General features: G+C 37.4%; 1 protein-coding gene across 3 annotated transcripts in view; it reads left to right on the forward strand.

The window, feature by feature from the left end:
- Positions 1–23,849, forward strand: part of PRKG1 (protein kinase cGMP-dependent 1) — a 1,368,024-nt gene that overhangs the window by 1,136,399 nt on the left and 207,776 nt on the right. For 2 of the 3 annotated variants that reach the window (NM_001082042.2, XM_008269904.5), the window contains 2 exon segments: positions 6,023–6,100; positions 21,611–21,705. In NM_001082042.2, coding sequence (NP_001075511.1) covers positions 6,023–6,100; positions 21,611–21,705 — 173 coding nt within the window. 3 annotated transcript variants of the gene reach the window in all.

A 23,849-nucleotide genomic window follows, 5' to 3' on the forward strand; every position in this document is an offset into this window, starting at 1 on the left:
GCCCTTTGAAAGGTTGCAGCAAGACTAAATAGGATGGTACAGGCTGTGGTGGGTGGGCAAAAATCAGGGAGACCGTGTAGGAGCATATGGTGAAAATTTGAGATATGATTTTGTCCTGGAGAGGAGAGTAATAGTAGAGAAAGTAGGAGAAAATTGGGGTTGGCCCATGTATGGTTGGTAAAAGCCTTTTTAGTGGAGTGATGGGGCAATGCTAAAGCTAGGGAATAAAGGAAGCCTACTTCATTCAAGTAACTAATATGTTTTGAGTCTCTATTCTGTGCCAACACTGGGATGGGTACTGAGGATATTACAATGACAAAAAATCAGACACAATCCTTGCCTTCATGACACTTAACATCTGGTGGGAAATAATTATACCAGTGGACAAATAACTACAATCTTGGAAAATCTGAGAAATAATCATAAAAGTAGCCTATTGTAAACTCAGAAGAAAAGGGCAATGAAATAGATTATGGAACAGAGAGCTCTAAGTTACCAGGGTGGGTGAGGGTGGAGGCAGGGGTGGGGGTGAGTGCTGGTAAGCCAGCTCAGGGGAAGTGAAGATCTGAAAGAGAAACAAGATGTTAAGATGTAAGATGATGCAGCAGGGAACAGCAGTGGGAGTACATAGGCAGCGTAGTTGCGGAACCAACCTAAGAGGACCAGTATGGGAGCCAAGTACCGGAGAATCAGCAAAGGTTAGAAACAGTGGCTCTGAGCAGACTATGCAGGGTCTTGTAGGTCATCTTAGGAAAATTGGCTTTTGTCCTGCTAACTCTGGAAACCTTTCAGAGGAAATGAATTACTAAGGTTTCTTCTCATCCTAAGTTCTATATATTTCTGTGATTTAATTTGAAATAAGAAAATGGCAGAGCTGCAAAGTGACCTTCCAAAAATAGTGAAACTGCTGGCATTTGGTTAACATAATTAGACAGTCTCTCAAAGAATTAGCATGCGTGATCATCTTCCCCTCAGGTACAATCGAACATTTCAGGATAGCACAGTCATTATAGTCCTAGTGTTATGACACTATCAAAATTACCTCTTCTAACCTGGAATGCCTTTGGCCTCTATCCCATAGGCTCCTCACTGGACTCTGGGGTTTTATGAGTTTATGCAGCATGGAAATATGCTCCGTGAGTGCCTGTGTGGGTAAACTGAGATAATTGATATGGCAATTATGGGTGCTGAGGTACAAAAATCTCTGTCAGATGACATTAGAAAGGTGATTAGGTAACTTCTGTGAATTAAATGACTCAATCATGTTCAGATATTCCTGCCAAACGTTCAACTCCCTAAAATGAAGACATTAGGGGCTGGCATCATGACTCAGTGTGTTAAGCCACTGTCTGCAACATAGGCAGCCCATAGAAGTGCCAATTGCAGTCCTAGGTGCTCCACTTCTGATCCAGCCCCCTGCTTAGGAAAGCAGAGGGGAAGATGGCCGAAGTGTCTGAGCCCTTGCTACCCATAGGAGAGACCAGAATAGAGTTCCAGGCTCTTGGTTTTAGTCCGGCCCAGCTCCTGGGTGTTGCAGCTATTTGGAGAGTGAATCAGCAGATGGAAGATCTCTGTCTCCCTTTCTCTCCATAACTCTGCCTGTCAAACAAATAAATTCATCTTAAAAATAATAAAAATAAAATGAAGAGATTACAAATATGAAACATTTATGAACAGTCAATCTCGAATAAAGGAAGTTTTGCCCCAGCAGGGTAATTGACAATGTCTGGAGATACTGATGGTTTCCACAAATGCGGTCCAAGTGCTCCTGGCTTCCAGCAGTAGAGACCAGGGATGCTGCTAAACATTCCAGGGCAGAACTAGTTCTGCAAGACGGCTTCCTACATAGAAGAATTAACCATCTTAAAATCTCAATGGCACTGAAGTGATGACACCTTTCCCTTTATATTTATAAATATATTTTACAAATAATTTTGCTTTCTGAAAGAAGAAAACTATCACACGTGTAAGGATCTGCTTTTTAAATGGAAATAATGAAGGGCGTGAGCCCAGATGGGCTGAGAATTCTTCAAACTTTAGTGCTTTTTAGTAGCATTTTTCTACTTCATCCAAAGTGTTTCTAATTTCCCAGTAATGTGTGTCCACAAGAGCTGCTTATTCTCTTTGCTGGGTGTCTGCGGCTGGACACCCAGGGAAGCCTCCCCCATCCTCAGTGGGGCTCTAGAATCCTCCATGAAGCAGAAGCCTTGCGAAGAGTTCCTTCCCCCCAGTCTAGGCTCTTATCACCCTGTACTTACATAGAACAGAGCAGTGTGCTTACAGGGTTACTGTGGGATTTTTACACAGTCTTCCGTTGGGAACCATGTGAGAAACAAGACAAAGTATAAGATAAGTGAGCCTAGCGTGGATATTTGGCAAAGCATTTAACACATTCTTTGGGATGCTCAAATCCCATATTGGAATGCATGAGTTCTAGTCCCAGCTCTGCTCCCAATTCCAGCTTCCTTCTAATGCACACTCTAGGAGGCCATAGTGATGGCTCAAGTACCTGAGTCCCCACCACCCATGTCAGAGTCAGATTAAGCTCCTGGCATGTGTTTCTCACTCTCTCTCTGCCCTTTTTTTTTTTTTTTTTTTTTTTTTTTGACAGGCAGAGTGGACAGTGAGAGAGAGACAGAGAAAGGTCTTCCTTTGCCGTTGATCCACGCTGATCCAATGGCAGGAGCCAGGTACTTATCCTGGTCTCCCATGGGGTGCAGGCCCCAAGCACTTGGGCCATCCTCCACTGCACTCCCTGGCCACAGCAGAGAGCTGGCCTGGAAGAGGGGCAACCGGGACAGAATCCGGCGCCCCGACCAGGACTAGAACCCGGTGTGCCGGTGCCGCAAGGCGGAGGATTAGCCTAATGAGCCGTGGCGCCGGCCTCTCTCTGCCTTTCAAATACAATAAATAGATAATTTTATAAAAAGATAAGTGAGGCTAAAATATTGAAATTCCAGGGTAGAGGATGTAACTTAGATGTAGGATCCAAATGAACTTTCTAAACCTAACTCTCTAGTAGGGCAGATTTACCTCGCTTGTCACAGATGCCCAGACTGGGGAGGACTCCACTGTGGTGTGGAGAAGCAGTGGACAACACCAGGAAGAGATGAGAAGCTGAAGTGAACACACCTGGCTGATCACTTCCCAAAGCTTCAGAGAAGTTGTATGGTCTCTGCGGGTGCACCCTGAGAAAGAAGGACTAAGAGGAGGTCCTGGTTTTACTGCGTTCCATTTGCACAGAAACAAACATCAGGAGTGGGAATAAGCTCCTCCTCCCCTTCCCCTTGCCCAGCTGCTGCAAATGACAACTCTTAGCAGTTTTAGCTACTACCTGAGGTATCCAATTCAGCAGCTACTAGCTGGGTGTGATCATTTAAATTCAAATTAATGAAAATTCTTGAAGGTTGCACAGTCAGTGTCTCTGTCACAGTCACAGTGGGTAGATTTCTGGTGTTGCAGAGCCCTGTGTAGCTAGTTGCTACTCTACTGGACAGTGGAGGCAGCGAGTGTTTTCATCATTGAGGATGTCCTAGGTGGTTCTATTGTGAAATTCTGATTTATCTTTTGTTATCAGTGCCTATAAGAAGGCCTGTCTCAGAGGGACTTAAGAGTTTCTTGAGGGAGCCAGCGCCATGGCTCACTTGGTTAAACCTCAACCTGCGGTGCCAGCATCCCATATGGGTGCCAGGTTCTAGTCCCGGTTGCTCCTCTTCCAGTCCAGCTCTCTGCTGTGGGCTGAGAAGGCAGTGGAGGATGGCCCAGGTGCTTGGGCCCTGCACCCGTGTAGGAGACCAAGCTCCTGGCTTCGGATTGGTGCAGCGTGCCGGCCGTAGTGGCCATTTGGGGGGTGGACCAATGGAAGGAAACCTTTCTCTCTGTCTCTCTCTCTCATTATCTATATCTCTGCCTGTCAAATGAAAAGAAAAAAAGTTTAAAAAATTTTTTCTTGAATGAATAAATGAAAGTGGACTATTGTAATTTTGTGTTTCAAATCTGCATGTTACAAAGATCTTCCCATTCAAATGCAATGAGATCTGACGAACATTAATGCCTTGTTAAATGGAATAAACCAGTTTAAGAATGTATATTCTATAATTGTCATTTTATTTGAAAGTAGTTGTATGGATATATGAAAAGACTTCAATAGTTCACAAAAATGAAATTAATATAGTTTACTTTGCTGAAAAAATATTTTGAAATCATTGTAGATGAGGGCATTCAAAAAGTCAAAAAGTTCATGAAAAGTGCATCTCATTTTTTTTTTTAAAAGCCTGGTTTGAAACAAGTGGTGCATTTACAACATAGGAAAAAATGTCTTGAAAGGTACATTCCAGACTCTTTGTTGGTTGAGATTGAGAGAGGAGAATTGGGAAGAAGTTTTTTATTTAAAAAAGTCTAGTTACTGGGATATTTATTTACTATTGAGTGAAAAAAATAACAGACTGGGTAGCCAGTAATCTTTCTAACTATATAAAGAAAATAATGCATATTTTCAGTGTCAAGTATTAGGAGTAAATAAACTGCTAAGAAGAGTGGTACTGACGTACAAAGATGAATAACCAGCTATTGGCCTAAGGGACGTTGTGTGTAAACCATGAAGTCTCTTTCCCAAGCAATGTGCTGGGTCATGCTTTCTGTCCCAAGACTTGCTCTACTACTGAGTTTCAGAGAGGGCCAGGGCCAGGGCCAGGTGGTGCCATCACATTGTTTCTCCTCCTCACCTAACAGTATGCTTTCTGCCGCCTGTCCTTATGGAGGAATAATCTTCCCCCTGGGAATGGACCTTGTGGGGAGGTCTGAGTTAGAGTACTGACCGTTGACTGTGATAAGCTTTTCGCAGCCTTACCTGACACCTCATTTGCATTTAGTGGTTTATGAGCTTACAGATGCTGGACCAGAATTCAACCTATAAAATTAAGACATTCTGTTTGACAGGGCCAAATCTAAATTACTCCAGCAAGGACATTAAAGCATGAAATAGTGCCCTAAAAAGTATCTAGGGCCAACTAACCCACACTAAAAATCAACACAATTTCAAATAAAGATCTCTAGATACCACAGTAATTTCTAAGGAAGGTATTAGATGAGAGTACTAAACCCAACCAAATGCAGAATGACAAAATAATAAACAACAAGTTTCCTTAGCCATCGTATTGTTTTATTTCATCCTCAGTTTATGGGAAAGAATATTTTCCTCGAGCAATTGAAATGAATGAATTTAGAGTTATAAATATAATAACCCAGAAAGTGACATTAAGATGTTTTATTATTTATTTTAAAATATATTTGTTTTTAATTGATGCAGATTGATTTGCATATTTATGGAGTATAGTATGATTCATCCATACATGTGATCAGCATAAATGACTTATCCATCACTTTATGCATTTATCATCTCTTGATGTTAGGAATATTAAAAATTCTCCATACTGTCTTTTTGGAAATAGGCAACATAGGTGTTCATCAATGGATGAATGGATAATGATGGTTTATACATACAAGGAAATACTATTTATTCATAAAGTGTGAAATGCTGCCATTTGCAATAACATGGATGGGATTGGAGGGTATTGTTTAGTCAAATAAGTCAGGTACAGAAAAACAAATAATGCAGGCTGTCCCTCATATACGTGGTAGCTAAAAAATTGATCTCAAGGGGAGAATAGAGTGGTGGTTATTAGCACCTGGGAGGGGTATGAGGGAAGAAGGGATGGAGACAGGATGGCAAATAAGTATAGAAGCGTAAATGAATATGAGGAATAACTTCTAATGTTCTGTAGCACAATAGGATAACCATGGTTAGCAAAAAACTAATTTTTACCATGAGCATTACAGATGTGACATCTTTGTCATTATGGTGTTTATTGTCTGTTGTTCATTCTGAAGCCATCATGGTTTCTGAGTTTGGGTAAAATTCCACCTGGATAAATGCATACCTGGAGTTGATATTTGAAAAGGTTTAACTGTTTGGTAAATGACTCCTTCCTTAATTTTTTCTGGTATTGTTTCTGTATTTCAGACCCACTATGAAAATGGGGAATATATTATCAGACAAGGTGCAAGAGGAGACACCTTCTTTATCATCAGCAAAGGAAAGGTAAGCTTTGGTGGCATGAGAGAGTGATGGATGTAGGAGGGGATCCTGCAGGAGCAGCTCTGCCCTCTCTCACTGTCTTGGTCTTTCCCTCTTCTGACACTGGCCGAAATATTTAAAGATAGATCTCCTGAGAAATGATGCAGGAGGAAGAACAGTGATTTTTGAAGATCAGTAATTAAGCTGTAGTGTAATGATCATAATACTAGATGCCATTGATGTGTCTGCATGAATTGGAAGATGTCCACAATTAAAATCATGCAAATGATACTAAGGTCACTTAAAAAAAATCCATCCACACATGAGGAGCAATAAGATGGCTGCAGTGAAACATCTGGATTTGAAATCAGGCGGCCCAAGTTGAAAGTCACGGTGACACTTGACTCACTTGAGTGGCCTTAGGCAAACTGTGGAACACCATGAGGGCAATAATATTCATGTCTTATTGTAGCTTTATGGAGAAATCATGAATGAATACTCAAGCTACTAAAAGGGGTAGATTAAAGTGGAAGTGGTGTAAAGTGGATTTGAATAAAAATCATATTTTATTCCTTATATTATTTTAATTTTTCAAGTATGAATCTGTTATGAATTGTATTTCAAAACTAAGAAAAAAAGAGAATTATAAAATGGAAACTTACCTAGATTAATGCTCTAAGATTAAATTTTTAAATGCATTTTGAATTTATTTTAACAGTAAAGCCATAAAATTTTTGCATTTATGTCACTGCACTATAACCTGTGACTTGAACTTAATTTAAAATTGCAAGGTATTCTTACAAAGCATTTCTATCTTTGTGCATATTAAATATAGGAAGAGATGAGGAAGGAAATGTAGGTAGAAAAAGATTTATGTGAAGGTTTTATTTTTATAATTGTCATTTTAAAAATGAAGTAAATTTATTTCTTCAAAATTAACAAAGTGACTAAATCTAGTATCTTACAGGAGAGTGATTTACAAAACTATACTAATCAGGATATGTGAAAAACTCCAAGTCTTGTTATATCACATCTTAGATAATCCTCTTTGAATTGATTTTGAGTTGAGAATAAACACATGTAAACACATGTCAATATTTACACCAGTGGTATATATTTTTCCTATTATCATTACTTTTCCTTTGTCTAATCTCTGAAAATTTGGGATAAAAATAATAATTAAAGGACTGGCTTTTTAAAAGATAGCATGAAGCTGGCGCCACGGCTCAATAGGCTAATCCTCCACCTGCGGCGCCGGCACATCGAGTTCTAGTCCTGGTCTGGGTGCCGGATTCTGTCCCAGTTGCCCCTCTTCCAGGCCAGCTCTCTGCTAAGGCCCGGGAGTGCAGTGGAGGATGGCCCAAGTGCTTGGGCCCTGCACCTGCATGGGAGACCAGGAGGAAGCACCTGGCTCCTGGCTTCAGATCAGTGCAGTGCGCTGGCCGTGGCAGCCATTGGAGGGTGAACCAACGGCAAAGGAAGACCTTTCTCTCTCTCTCTCTCTCTCTCTCTCTCTATATATATATATATATATATATATATATATCTCCACTCTTCCTGTCAAAAAAAGATAATATGAAATGGCATGTCTGACTACAGTTACATTAAATTTTATCTTGTGTTTTCTAAAGAAAACATTAATAATTTGTGGTTTGTTGCTAAGTTGTTGAAGCTCATCATTTACTGTTTTATTGATTAACATTGACAAAAGAATCAGGGAAAATTGAAAATCCTTGTGCACATAAATGATATGATTGGTCACAAAGAGACTTTTTGTCCCAAAGATCTGGGTTTATTTTTACTACATTGCAGGTTCTTTGCTGTCATGAGGGATATTTCTCGCTGTTAATATGGATTTCTGGCCTGTTATTGTAAACTCTCTAGCATTATCTGAAAGAAGTAGTGGTTTGTAAATAGTTTCAGATGAAAACAGGTGCATTAGTGGTTCTGCTTTGTGAGTTCTGTAATACATGTAAGTGGAGATTATACCATGGTATCTGATTCCTGTGGCAATATTTCAGAGCACTGTGGGATTCTAGAAGAGAAGTAGTAATAATCTCTCAGATTTTGTTGTTACATTCAAGGTTTTTTAAAAATTAGGCATGAATATTTTCTAACTTAGTTATTCAGGTTGTACAAGTTAGTCACTATGATTCCTAATTATATCACTTACAGAATAGCTAACATATTACAGATAAATATAGAAACTATATGAATTCTAACATTAATGTGGAAATCCTTCTACTCATATTAACCATTAAGAAGTAGAGATAAGGATAATTGGGTCCTACTTATAATGAATAGGGAACAGATGAATAATAAAAAGGAAGTTCAGGTTGGCAGGCAAAGTGGCAGAGTTGGAATTTTCTAAAACTGTATGTTTTGGTTCGTTAATACTGATAAAAATCTTTTTCATATGCATTTAAGGAAGCATAAAGTACTTATTACCACTGAACTTACTATTGTTTAAGAAAGAAATGTTTTCATTTTATTTCACTTTTTTGAATTAAAGGACATGATTATCTTGGTGCAGAAGATGAAACCCATGCAGTTTTTTGATAATACATATTTTCTATAGAAACTTTTTAAAGAAATTGCATATGAATGGATTTCAAAAAATTTCATCATAATGAACTTCATTTTATTATTTTTTTAAAAAAATATTTAAGTTATACAAGTTTCCTCCATTTCATAGATACAGATTTAGGAACATAGTGACACTTCCCTCCCCAACACTCCCTTTCACCCACGCTCCAACCCTTCTTCCTTCTCCCTCTCCCATTCCCACTCTTAATTTCTACAGAGATCTATTTTCAGTTTACTTAATGATTGTAAGATTTGCCCTACACTAAGTAAAAGAGCTCAACAAATAGTATGAAGAAAAAAAAAAAACCAAAACCACTGTTCTTCAACCAGAGAGACAAGGGCTGTAAACAATCATCAAATCTCAAAATGTATGTTTCACTCCAATACATTATATTTTAGATACTCTATTAATTACTCCTCATCAGGGAAAACATATGATACCTGTCTTTTTAGGACTGGCTTATTTCACTAAGTATAATGGTTTCCAGTTGCATCTCTTTTGTGGCAAAAGAAATCATTTCATGTTTTTGTTTTTACAACTGAATACAACTCTGTAATGTACATACACCATAATTTCTTTATCCAGTCTTCAGTTGATGCACATCTGGGTTGATTCCATATCTTAGCTATTGTGAATTGAGCTCAATAAACATGGGGTACAGATAACCCTTTCCTACGCTGATTTCATTTCCTTTGGGTAAATTCCCAGTAGTGGGATGGCTGGGCCATATGGTAGGACTATATTCAGATTTCTGAGGTATCTCCGTACTGCCTTCCACAGCGTGCATCCATTTACATTCCCATCAACAGTGGATTAGGGTACCTTTTCCTCCATATCCTCACCAGCAATGTTCTTTTGTTGACTCCTGTATGAGAGCCATTCTAACCGGGGTGAGGTGAAACCTCATTGTGGTTTTGATTTGCATTTCCCTGATGGCTAGGGATCCTGAACATTTTTTCAAGTGTCTGTTGGCCATTTGAATTTCCTCTGAAAAAATGCCTGCTCAGGTCCTTTGCCCCTTCTTAACTAACTTTTGCTTAATAGTCTTAATAGTCCTTTGCTATTTCTTAACTGGATTGTTTTGTTGTTGTTGAATTTCTTGATCTCTTCATAGATTCTGGATACTAACCCTTTATCAGTTGCATAGTTTGCAAATATTTTCTCCCATTCTTTTGGTTGCCTCTTCACTTTACTGAGTGTTTCTTTTGCAGTGCAGAAGTGTCACAGCTTTATGTAATCTTATTTCTCAATTTTGACTTTGACTCCCTGTGCATCTGGGTCTTTTCCAAGAAGTATTTGCCTATGCCAATGTCTTGCAGGATTTTGCCAATGTTCTCAAGTAAATTGATGGTATCTGATTGTGGATTTAGGTGTTTGATCCATTTTAAGTGGATTTTTGTGTAAAGTGTAAGGTAGGGGTCTAGTTTCATCCTTTTGCATATGGAAATTCAGTTTTCACAGCTCCATTTGTTGAAGGGACTGTCCTTGCTCCAGGGATTGATCTTAGCTCTTCTGTCAAAGATAAGTTGGTTATAGATGCTTGGATTGATTTCTGTAGATTCTATTCTGTTCCATTGGTCTATCCTTCTGTTTTGAACTTGATTTTTCTTAGAAAATGTTGTGAGATAGAAATAAACATAGACCAGGCGCCTGGAGAGAGATAAGTGGATTTCCCTTTGTTTAGTTCCACTTGTCATAGTGTAAAACAATTTTTATTCTTCCACTAAGAACATCCACACAATGAGAGAAACATCATGAAATAAAGTTTGAAATAACTTCCCCACGCTAGACCTACTCCAGGATTTTTCCAGTACTTGAGGCAGAATTCTTATGGCAGTGATGTCTGAAGTACCTGGTGTTGCCTCAGGTAGAAGCTGAGCTGGTTCTCTGAACTTTAATAGGTCCATTCCAGTGGCCTAGAAACATAACTTCTTCCCCCAACTATGAACAAAAAAGCTCGAAGAATGCTGAGTATGTCCTAAGGTTGCCTTGCATCAGAAAATGAACTCTGTTTCCACAAGTAAGATGAATTAAAATTGAACGGAATTGGTAGGAAAAGATTCAGAGTTTCAATAATCATTCAAATGCATTTGGGTTTTTCTAGTTGTCACTGATCTAGTTTATATGCTGGCATTGGAAAAAGTGTGATTCAAAAGTTCTTGTCTCTTAAATACTGTTTAAAGTCATATGGCTTTGCTGCTTAGAATTAACAAGTGTTTAAACATATTAGTTTAACACAACATTCAGTGTTTTTACATAAGGAAAGCACTCATGGAAATGTTATATGTATATGTATATGTATATGTATATGTATATGTATATGTATCTCTATGTATATACAGAGCGACAGATGTTTCCTTTAGGCATGAGGAAGCCCAGCCCACAGGTCCTATAAGACCACCAACATCTTTTGACCTGGCTCTGCCAAGGCAACCACAGGCAGGACTCGAAACTCAGTAAATCTATAGCAGACTAATTTTTAAGTTGATAATTTTGTAAGGCCAGCAAATGATGTTATAAATATTTTATTGGTCCCTACCTCTGTGAAGAATAAGATAAAAAGGCACATTTTCACCACTTCTCTTTAGTGTGGTTATAGACATCCCAACTATTGAATTAAGGTTTATAACTAATATCTTCAAATGAAGAAATGTTATTTATAGATTGTTAGAAATTCTGTATTGAAACAAATATATTAGTGAAATTAATGAGTTTTACTAGATCAACATGTTCAGTACATTTCTCTTTGTTTTTTTTTTATATTTCTTATTTTAATTTTTATTTAGTTTTTAACAGATTCAGTGTGATTTGTAGGAACAGTCCTAAGAACATAATGATATTTCCTTCCTCCCCCCACCCTCTCCTTTTCATTCTTCATTCTTCCTATGAATTTTTTCCAGTTTTTGAGATAACATATTTTAAATTTACATTGCAGTAAAAAAAGGCTTTTTTGATTATAACTACCCTGTAAAATGTCTTGACATCTGGTATTATGATGCCTCCAGCTTTGTTTTTGTTGTATAAGATTACTTTAGCTATTTGAGGTCTCCTGTGTTTCCATATGAATTTAAGCATCATTTTTTCCAGATATGAGAGGAATGTCTGGTATTTTTGGTTGGTATCGCTTTGAATATGTAAATTGCTTTTGGAAGAATGGACATTTTGGTGATATTGATTCTTCCAATCCATGAACATGGAAGTTTTTCCACTTGTTTGTTTATTCTTCTATTTCTTTCTTTAGTGTTTTGTAATTCTCATCATAGAGAGCTTTGATATCCTTGGTTAAATTTATTCTAAGGTATTTGATTGTTTTTGTAGCTATTGTGAATGGAATTGATCTTAGAAGTTCTTTCTCAACCATGGCATTGTGTATACAAAAGCTGTTGATTTTTGTATATTGACTTTATATTCTGATACTTTACCAAACTCTTTTATGAGTTCCAAGAGTCTCAGTGGAGTTTTTTAGATCCCCTATATATAGAATCATGTCTTCTTCAAATAGGGAGAGTTTGACTTTCTCCTTACCAATTTGTATCTCTTTGATTTCTTTGCCTTGCCTAATGGCTCTGGCTAAAATTTCCAGGAATATACTGAATAGCAATATGGTGAGTGATATGGGTCTAATTTCCTTCTTCTGCATATAGAAATCCAGTTTTACCAGCACCGTTTGTTGAAGAAATTATTCTTACTCCACTGTATGGTCTGAGTATGTTTGTCAAAAATTAGTTGGCTGTATGTATATGGATTAACTTCTGTGTTCTCTATTCTGTTTCATTGATCTATATATCTGTTTTTATGCCAATATCATGCTATTTTAATTACTATAGCTTTGTAGTATGCTTTGAATTCAGACATTGTGATATTTCCAGCTTGATTACACTTGTTCAGGGTTGCTTTGGCTATTCAGTGTCTTATGATTCTGTGTGATTCTTAGGATTGCTTCTTCTAATTCTGTAAAGAATGTCATTGGATGTTTGTAGGGATTCCATTAACTCTGTATATTGCATTAAGTAGTACAGACATTTTAGTGATATTGAGTTTTCTGATGCATGAGCAAGGAATATCTTTCCATTTTTGTGTGTGTTCTTGATGATTTCTTTTATCAACGATTGATACCTTTCATTGTAGAGATTTTTCACTTCTTTGGTTAATTTATTCCTATATATCAGATTTTTTAAAAAATTTATTTTTATTTACTTGACAGAGAGAGAGAGACAGACAGAGAGACAGAGAGACGTTCTATTTGCTGGTTTAATCCCCAAATGGCCACAACTGCCAGGGTTGGGTCAAATCAAAGCTAGGAGCCAGGAGCTTCTTCCAGGTCTCCCATGTGAGTGCAGGGGCCCAAGGACTTGGACTGTCTTCTGCTGCTTTCCCAGAAGCTTTAGCAGGGAGCTGGATCGGAAGTGGAGCAGCTGGTACTCAAAGTAGCACCCATATGAGATGATGGCATCGCAGGCTGTGACTATACCTGCCACACCACAATGCTGGCCCCTTGATCTTTGTGTGTGTCTATGCATATGCACATGTACCTGAGTGTTGCTGGAGCTTGTGGCACCAGTTGTTGTGGCAAATGGACTGTGTGATGTGCATGGACTTTTCCTCAGGTTTTGCTAGTAGAGTCCAACTGGTGCTATGGCTTATAGTATCAACAGCCCTAGTCCCAGGACTAGAGGATGTGAACTGAACCCTGTTCTAGTCCTACAAGGTGACCAGAGAGGTGGAATGCAAGTAGGTTTTTCCCTGTGTTCCCCGGGTAGATTCCAGTGGCACCAAGAAATTTAGAACAAGTTGTTGAGTCCTGGTGTTAGAGTATAGTGGTTTCATTACCTAGATCAAAACAGCCTGGTACTGGCAGAGGAATAGACACATGGGTCAATGGAATAGATCAGAGACCCCAGAAATGAATCCATTCATCTACAACCAACTAATCTTTGACACACTAGCTAAAATCACTCCCTGGACAAAGCAGAGTTTCTTCAACAATTGTGTTGGGAAAATTGGATCTTGGGGCTAGCGCTGGATTATTCTTCCACCTGCTGCGCTGGCATCTCATAGGGGCATGGGTTCTAGTCCCAGTTGCTCCTCTTGCAGTCCAACTCTCTGCTATGGCCTGGGATAGCAGTAGAAGATGGCCCAAGTGCTTGGGCCCCTGCACCCACATGGGAGCAGCTTCAAATGGGCGCAGCTCCGGCCATTGTGGCCATTTGGGGAGTAAAACAATGGAAGGAAGACCTTTCACTTTGTCTCTTTCACTGTCTGTAACTCTACCTGTCAAATAAATAAATAAAAAAAAAAATTGGACCTCTGCATGCAGAAGTATGAAACAAGACCCCTATGCTACACCCTACAGAAAAGTCAATTCACAATGGATCCAGGATCTAAATCTACAACCTGAAACCATCAAACTACTAGAGGAAAACATAGGGGAAACACTGCAAGATATTGGCATAGGCAAAGATTTCTCAGGTAAGACCTGAAAAGCCCAGGCAATGAAAGATAAAAATAGACAAATGGGATTACATCAAACTAAGAAACTTCTGCACAGCAAAGGAAACACCCAAAAAGGAAAGAAGTAGCCAACACAAGAGGAGAAAAATGTCCAAGATAAATAAGGAGCTCAAGAAACTCAAGGACAATAAAATGAACTATCCAGCTAAAAAAGGGCCTAAGGATTTGGACAGGCAGTTTTCAAAGGATGAAATACAGATGGCCAACAGACACATGAAAAGATGCTCAGGATCACTAGTTGTTGAAATGCAAATCAAAACCACAATGAGGTTTCACCTCACCCCAGTTAGAATGGCTATCATCTTGTACAATTTGGGACATGCGCAATCGGACTTGCGCGAAGTGGTGGAGTTAGAATCATGCCAGGGGATCCCAATACAATCCCATCAAGGTGGCATGTACCAATGCCATCTCACTAGTCCAAGTGATCAATTTCAGTTCACAATTGATCACAATGATAGGTCTAAGAGTCAAAGGGATCATACAAACAAGTCTAGTGTCTGCTAATACTAGCTGATAGAATCAAAAAGGGAGAGAACGATCCATCATAGGAAGCGGATACACAGTAAACTCATAGAATGGCAGATGTCCTAAATAGCACTCTGGCCTCAGAATCAGCCCTTAAGGCAGTCGGATCTGGCTGAAGAGCCTATGAGAGTATTTTAGGTATGGAAAGCCAAGACACCCTGGGGAAAAAAAAAAAAAAGGAAGACCTAAATGGAAGATCTCTGCGAGTGAGATCCCAGTGGAAAGAATGGGCCATCAAAGAAGGAGGTACCTTTCTCTGAAGAGAGGAGAGAACTTCCACTTTGACTATGATCCTGTTGGAATAAGATCGAAGTTGGCGAACTCAAAAGGCTTCCATAGCCTTGGCAATTCATGACTAGAGCCAAGGGAGATTACTGACGCCATAAACAAGAGTGTCAAATTGTTAAGTCAACAACTGGAGTCACTGTGTACTTACTTCTCATGTGGGATCTGTCCTTAGTGTGTTGTCCAATGTGAAGTAATGCTATAACTAGTACTGAAACAGTATTTTACACTTTGTGTTTCTGTGTGGGTGCAAACTGATGAAATCTTTACTTAATATACACTGAATTGATCTTCTGTATATAAAGATAATTGAAAATGAATCTTGATGTGAATGGAATGGGAGAGGGAGCAGGAGATGGGAGGGGTGTGAGTGGGAGGGAAATTATGGGGGGGGGGAGCCATTGTAATCCATTAACTGTACTTTGAAAATTTATATTTACTAAATAAAAAATTAAAAAAAGAATGGCTATCATCTAAAAAAATTTTTTAAAAATACTGGTGAGGATATGGGAAAGGGGTACAACCATACACTGTTGGTGGAAGTGTAAACCACTATTGAAGACAGTATGAAGATTCCTCAGAAATCTAAAAACAGAAGGTTTACCATATGACCCAGTTATCCCATTCCTGCATATTCACCCAAAGGAAATGAAATCAGCATATGAAAAAGTTATCTCTACCCCCATGTTTATAGCAGCTCAATTCACAATAGCTAAGATGTGAGGTCAACCCACATGCCCATCAACTGATGACTGAATAAAGAAATTGTGTTATATATACACAATGGAATGTAAAAAAGAATGAAATCCTATCTTTTGCAATAAAATGGATATTATTGAAGACCATTATGCTTAGTGAAACAAGCCAGTCCAAAAAAGACAAATACCATATGTTTTCCCTGATATGTGGTAACTAATACAGAGTACAAAAAACGTAATATACGTGAACAAAATTGACATTTTGAAATTGATTACTGTTTATAGCCCTTGTCTATACTCTTGAGGAAGAGAGATTTTTCTACTTACTACTTGTTGAATTCTTTATTTAGTGGAGGATTAAGCTTGTGATTATAAAATAAATTGAAAGTATGCCATTGTAAAAATTAAAAATAAGAAAGGAGGCAGGGTGGAAATTATTATGGTCTTAAAACTCTATATATGAAATTTGTTCCTCTTAGATAGATTTTAAAAATTTAAAAATAGAAAATTCACTTTATCATGTCAATCATGCAGTGAAATCATTTGGTAAAAATAATAGTCATAATAAAAATTCTTGGCAAACAGAGTATAAGATAAATTCCTGAATCTCATAAATGGCATCTACAACATGTGTACAGTTAACATACTTAATGGTGAAAGTGTAGTCAGTGAACGATAATAACCCATGGAGAAACAGATCTTCTCAACAGATGGTGCTGGAGCAAATGTTGTGATAACTCAGACAAAAATAAGTGGACTTTGACCTACACTTATGTCCTATAGAAAAATTAAATAAAAATTGACAGTAGATTTAAAGGTAAAATATAAAACTCTAAAACATATGTTAGGAAATCTTTATGATTTGGGGTTAGGTGAAAGGTTGCCAGACATCACACCAATGGCACAATTCATAAATTGTTAACAAAAAGGAAAGATTGGGTAGGTATTTGGTGCAGCAGGTAATATGCTGCTTGTGACACCCACAGTCCATATGGGAATTCCTAGTTTAAAGTCTAGACTATGTGTCCATTTTCAGCTTCTTGAAAATGCGTACCCTGGAAGCCTACAGGTGAAGCTCAAGTACTTGAGTCCCTACTACCCACAATGGAGTTATAGACTCCTGGCTTTGACTTGATCCATCCCAATGCAGTTGCTCTGCCTTTCAAATAAATCAAAACAAGTTTTAACAAAAAAATAGAAGCACAAGATACTTACTGAGAAATATATTTGCATGTTACATGCCTGGCGAAGGATTTTTCTGAGTTTCTATAATGCAAACTCAAAAATCAACAATAAAAAAACAAACTACCCCATTAAAAATCATCTATTATTTTTCACTTTATGTTTCTGTGTGGGAGCAAACTGTTGAAATCCATACTTAATGTATACTAAGCTGATCTTCTGCATATTAAGATAATCGAAAATGAATCTTGATGTGAATGGAAGGGGAGAGGGAGTGGGAAAGGGGAGGGTTGTGGGTGGGAGGGACGGTATGGGGGGAAAGCCATTGTAATCCATAAGTCGTACTTTGGAAATTTATATGCATTAAATAAAAGTTTAAAAAAAAAAAAAACACATGGACAAATGACTTGAATAGATGTGTCCACAAATAAGGTATAAGAATGATGACAATGCACATAGAGATGTTTATAACGTTACTTATTAGGAAATTCCAAATTTTCCTGAGATACTACTACATGCTTTATAGATGGTTAAAATGGAATACATATATATGTATATATATATATATGTATTGATAAAATCAAGTGCTGCTGAAGAAGTAGAGCAACTGGAACCTTCATATATTGCTAGTTGGAATGCAAGATGATAGAGCCATTGTGAAAAACAATTTGACATTTACCAGCAATGTAAATGGTACCTATCCTAGAGAAATGACATTATAGTTGATTCATAAAATTGTACGTCAATGTTCAGAGCAGCTACTCAGAATTTCCAATGACTGGAAATTTCCAGAATAAGTAAATGGCTGAACACATTGTGGTATTTAATTCAGTGGAATGCTGCTCAGGATAAAGAACATGAATTGTTGAAGCACATAGCAACTTAAATGAATTTGAAAACTATTGTGCTGAGTAAGAAAAATAAGTTTTAAGAGCTTAACATGTTTCCACTTACATGGAATTTTTAAGAAGTTAATACTAGTTTGGTGTAGAGTACATTATTGGTTCCTAAGGGTGACCTTGGGGGGATATGACTAGAAATAGCTTAAGGGAGTTTCTTGAGTGATGCAGTTGATCTGTACCTGATTTTGATGGGAGTTAGAAACATACACACATGTGTTTATGAAATTGTATACCAAAAATAGAATAAAAGTCAGTTTTAGCATATGATAATTAGAAAATTCATATGCATTTCTAAACACTGCTAATATTTAGTTTAAAAATTTTAATTGTTCAAAATCAAGTATCTAGAAATGTAACTAATAAAATATGTTCAAGTTTTTTTTTAAACTTTTATTTAATAAATATACATTTCAAAAGTACAACTTTTGGATTATAGTGGCTTTTCCTCCCATAACCTCCTTCCCACCCGCAACCATCCCATCTCCCACTCCCTCTCCCATCCCGTTCTTCCTCAAGATTCATTTTCAATTATCTTTATATACAGAAGATCAACTTGGCATATAGTAAGTAAAGATTTCAACAGCTTGCACCCACAGAAATACACAAAGTATAGATTTTTATTTATTTGAGAGGTAGAGTTATAGACAGAGAGAGGCAGAGACAGAGACAAAGGTGTTCCATTTAGTGGTTCATTCCCCAGATGGCCACAACAACCAGAGTTGGGCCGATTGGAAACCAGGGTCCAGGAGCTTCTTCCAGGTCTCCCAAGCACTTCTTCTACTGCTTTCCCAGTCCATAAGCAGAGAGCTGGATCAGAAGAGGAGCAGCCAGGGCATGAGCTAGTGCCCATATGGGATGCTGACATCATAGTGGGAGGCTTAGCCTACTACACCACATACTGACCCCCAGGTTCAATCTTTTGAGAAGAAAATTTTATTTAAGATATTAAAATACAAATAGACTGACATGACAGAACATCAGAAAGGAAGGAGGAACACATTGGAAGTTAGTAGTTTTTCAGGACTTAGAAGATTAAGATAAGAAAATATGGCCTTAATTTGATGTTGGACCAGACGAATATGAGTACGTCAGAATAAGATAATAGATATTCCAGATCAAAATCCACAATTGTATGGAAACCTGATTTAGGACAACATGGCCAATATTGACACCAAAAGTGGGTAATTAATATGGACATAAATAAAATTGGCTGTCTGCCTCACACCATACACAAAGGTTAATTCAGACTTAAGTGTAAAAGGGAAAATACCCCCCCCCAAAAAAAACATTAAAAAACTACCGGAAGACATTTAAGGAAATACTTCTTTAAACTTAAGTTAGAGAAGAATCTCTTGAATAGTATTTTAAAAACTACAACAATAAAGAATAACATGGTTAAATGAAATTATGTTGAAATGAGTATTAAGGAAAGCACCATTAAGATAGTGTAAAGACAGATGATAGATTTTGGAATCAACAACAATAAAAAGGAATTAGTCCAACAGAAAAAGAAGCAGAAAGCATGATCAGACAAGGCATCATAAAAGCACATAAGGGGCTTAAGGAATACGAAAAAAAAAGTTCTACTTCCTTTAATCAGGGAATTGCTATCTCATGCCCAGCTTCTTGGGAAAAAAAAAAAAAAAAAATCAAAGTCCGACAATTTGAAAGGCTGATGAAAACATAGTATTACCTGAACTTGACCTAGTGATGATAGGAATGTAAGTTTGTGACAAGTATATATCATTATCTAGTGAAATTGAAGATGCACACATTTAATAACTTTATTCTTCATTTCTAAGTGTTGACATAACTGGATGTCTTACCTTTGGACACCAAGCAGAAAACATGTATAACAGTGTTCAGAGTAATGTTCTTTCTAGCACAACAAAACTGAAATGTGGCAAAAATAAAATTTGAAGTAACCCACATTTACATCTGTAGAAGGATTATATAATACCATATAAGGAACACTATGGAAAAAGAAGAAATGAGTTTTAGCTACTTAGATGAACACAGATTCATCAGAATCTCAGGAATACTGACTCAGAAACCTTTATTGTAAATAAGGCTCCCTTCTGACGTTTCTGCATCTATAAAAGCCTCATCATCATGCAAATTAGTGTCTCTATGATATAGCTTTGTGGTTGGTAAGAGTGTTAAAAACTGAATTTCCATGGTTTTGAAACACTGTGTGGTGGGGTAATCAAATGGATCAGTGGAGAATAATAATTGAATTCCCTCCACCTTGCACAGACATTCTTAATACTTATAAAAATTCTGGTCTTTGACATCCCATCACTAGATTCAGCAACCTGAAGCACAGTATCTTAAAATGTGTTTAAGTGTCTGGCATTGTCTCAAGAAATTAGTTTTTCTACTTCATTACATTCTGCAAGCAGGTGAATTTTAACTGTTTAACCTTTCTGGGTAACACACAGGCAGTGTTATGAATACACAGGAGCTTGAGCGGGGAGTGAATTAACACAAAGATAAAACTTAACTTCATTTATGTTTCCATTTAAGGAATAAAAAAGAAATGATCGTTTGCGTTCTGTGGACTGTCACCCCTGTCACCAGTGCTTTATGAGTTGAGATAGGCTGTTAGTAATGAGGATTTCTGTTAAAACAGTTTACAGCCACTTGTTGAGTGCCTGTTGTAGATTGTAGAGAATCTTTAAAAAATACTCTTTTGTTTGAAAAGCACACTATATGTTATGATTCACCAAAGGTAAACATCTAGTTTGTTTATATCTCCTCTGCTTAAAGAAGGAATTCTCCTGAACGAAGCAGGTAGAACAAGAAGGTTGTAGTCAAGTCAAGCCCTCAACAGAGGCATCGTGAAAATATGCTAGACTTTTGAATAGAGGCTGGAGAGAAAAACTGAGAGAGAAAGGCCTATGCTAGAGAATCCAGGGTGTTTGGGTGGAGGTGTGTAGAAAGATATTCATTGTAGGAGAAGAAAAGTGGAAACACCTTCAGGATAAGTGCTGATTTACAAGAAAATGTCAAAATATATTTATATAGTGAAGTAACACTTGGGAACAATAATGTGAGTGAACAACATTTATATCTCCTAGCACAGAATAAAAAATACTCAAAGAGTAACCTGCCACTTTAATTCATCTTATAAAGATGAATTACATAAGCAATTTAAAAGAGATTGGCAGAATGCTTCCTGAATTCATTATAATTATTTTCCCCATAGAAGGCAGGAAAATGGGAACAGAGTTGAGCATTTAGTGGACTGCACATTTCCAAATCATGTGTTATTTCTTGAAAAGAAATTGAAAGGATAATAAAGCACTTGGAGTTAAATTCCTTTGGTTTCCATGGAAATCTGCAATATAAATCTTTAACTCTTTTGGGGTAAAGTATCTCTTCATAAAAATAAGTTGAGTCGGCCGGTGCTGCAGCTCAATAGGCTAATCCTCCACCTAGCGGCGCTGGCACACCGGGTTCTAGTCCCGGTCGGGGCGCAGGATTCTGTCCCGGTTGCCCCTCTTCCAGGCCAGCTCTCTGCTGTGGCCAGGGAGTGCAGTGGAGGATGGCCCAAGTGCTTGGGCCCTGCACCCCATGGGAGACTAGGAGAAGCACCTGGCTCCTGCCTTCAGATCAGCGCGGTGCGCCAGCCACAGAATGCCGGCCGCGGCGGCCATTGGAGGGTGAACCAATGGCAAAGGAAGACCTTTCTTTCTGTCTCTCTCACTGTCCACTCTGCCTGTCAAAAAAAAAAAAAAAAAAAAAAAAGTTGAGTCAAGAAATGGACTTAACCATCTTAGTCTGCATTTGGTCATTCCAGGGATGCAGTGGGTTTAGACTTCCGTTGTTTCTCTTACAGGTAAATGTCACTCGCGAAGACTCACCAAGTGAAGACCCTATCTTTCTCAGAACTTTAGGAAAAGGAGACTGGTTTGGAGAGAAAGCCTTGCAGGGGTAAGTTACACAGTATTTTCTTCAGTACTGTATAAATTCTTGTCTTACATTTTGAGCTCCTTTGTAGATTTTGTTACCCTGGCTGGATATTACATAGTGTATTCATGCATCAAAGTATCATATGGTACCCCATAAGTATGCACAGTATATGTGTCAGTTAAAAATCAAAATAATTTAAAAAATTAAAAAACTAAAATTGGATAAAGAAAATGTTTGAGCTCTTAGCAAAATACTTTATAAGTGATTATCCAAATATGAGATAAAAAACCTTGTAAATCATTTTTATTTATTTTCTGCTGGACTTGTATCTCTTTAGATAGGCTGTGGGACTGATTCATTTCTAATAACTCATTGTTAAATTAGTTAACAATAACTATTATTAGCAATATTTATATTAATATCAATATTATTAATATATTGACATTAATATTATATAATTATGTATAATTGTATAATGTATTATATAACATATATAATATAATTGATATTAATAATACTATAAATATTAACAAATTTTATAGTAATATTAATAATATTATTCACAATAATTAGTTAAATTAGTTAACAATAATTTAACATTGTTAAATTAGAAGAAGTATTCTGTATTTTTTAACTGCAGTCTCTATAATGAATCCAAAAGAGAAGTTGCCACTGAACTTACTTTCTGCACTATTTTATTCAGAATCATTAATGATGATTGAGAATTCTGAATGCCATGAATCTGGTTGTACAAACACATGATTCGAAGGCAGTGAAGGAGATAGTATAATAAATCATTTGTTTCCATTAAAAAAAAATACACACAACAGTGAAGACTTCCCAGGGTTCACCTCTCGGAGGTGATCATCCCTGTTGTAGTAGGTGGAGGTAGAGGTAATTCACATAGAAATTCACTTGGCGTGGGCTCTGAAGGAGGAACTTCAGAGGTCTGCACATTTTTAAAGTTTGTCTGTCTATCTGGCTATCTATGAATGAGACACAGAGATATTCTGCATCGCTGGTTCCTTCTCCTAAAGGCTCACAATCACCAGGGCCACAGCTGGGAGCTGGGAGATCCGTCCAGGTCTCCCATGTAAGCGGCACAGATTCAGCTACATTCGCTATCACCTGCTGCCTCCCAGGCTGTGCATTAATTAGCAGGAAGCTAGACTTGGGAGCAGACCCAGAACCTTGAACTCAGGCTCTCCCTTATGGTAGGCAGGCATCCCAGGAGATAGCTTAACCACTGTGCCAAACCCTCGCGCCCGGAGCTGTACATTAAAGTGACTTTAACCCTGCTTGTAAAGTAAGACTTCAGGAAGTAAGCACTTGAGATTTCTTCCCATATATTAAGGAAGAACAGAGTGGTTTTTGTACAATGCATTTTACAGAATACATGACAAATATATTTGGAGATCCATCTCCTGTTCTCCAATAAGTAACATATCTCACTTGTCAGTAAATATAAATGAAACTTTTCAAAGTTCAGTTCTTTGGTATGTGCATCACTTGAATAAGAAATAACCAATAAGCATTAATTTTTGTATCAAATTCCAGGGGTTGGAATGTCTGGTAGAGAGGAACAGTTATAAGACATAATTCATTCCTAAAATATTGGGACGGTCACGTTTGCATCCATTTCAAATTCTGCTTTGTTTAAAACATTAGATTAAGCATTTTGTGTAAAAGTACTGTGAGGAGATAGTTCAGAGATTTTCTTTTTTGAACCCACCATCAAATGGCAGGTTTTATTTTCTTTCTTGTTGTTTCACAGCTTCACAAATCAAGAAGTGATATCCAGATAAGTGATCTTACTCAGGCCACATTACCTTAGGAAAAGTCAGAAATAAATGCAATCAACCTTTTTTTTATTTTATTGATTTCCTGTGATCCTGAACAAATGAGCATGGAGTTGACATTAGATTTTTTTCCAGTGGCAAAGTTGGAAGAAGTATCTTGTCCAGGGTAGATACACAAGGAATATATTACACACGATCTCCTAAGTATAAAATGCATAATCATATCATTTGTACCTGGTCTTTCTCTTCATTATTGTATCTCTAGAGCAATCTATAGAATGATATTACTTGATTCCATTGGTTCACAATTATTTCCAAATAAACTGAAAAACATAAAACATTGATTATTTCTGTGATCACAAGAGG

The sequence above is a fragment of the Oryctolagus cuniculus genome, chromosome 15, assembly GCF_051225735.1.
Source record: "Oryctolagus cuniculus isolate XC-2025 breed Fujian yellow rabbit chromosome 15, ASM5122573v1, whole genome shotgun sequence".
Classification (NCBI taxonomy): domain Eukaryota; kingdom Metazoa; phylum Chordata; class Mammalia; order Lagomorpha; family Leporidae; genus Oryctolagus; species Oryctolagus cuniculus.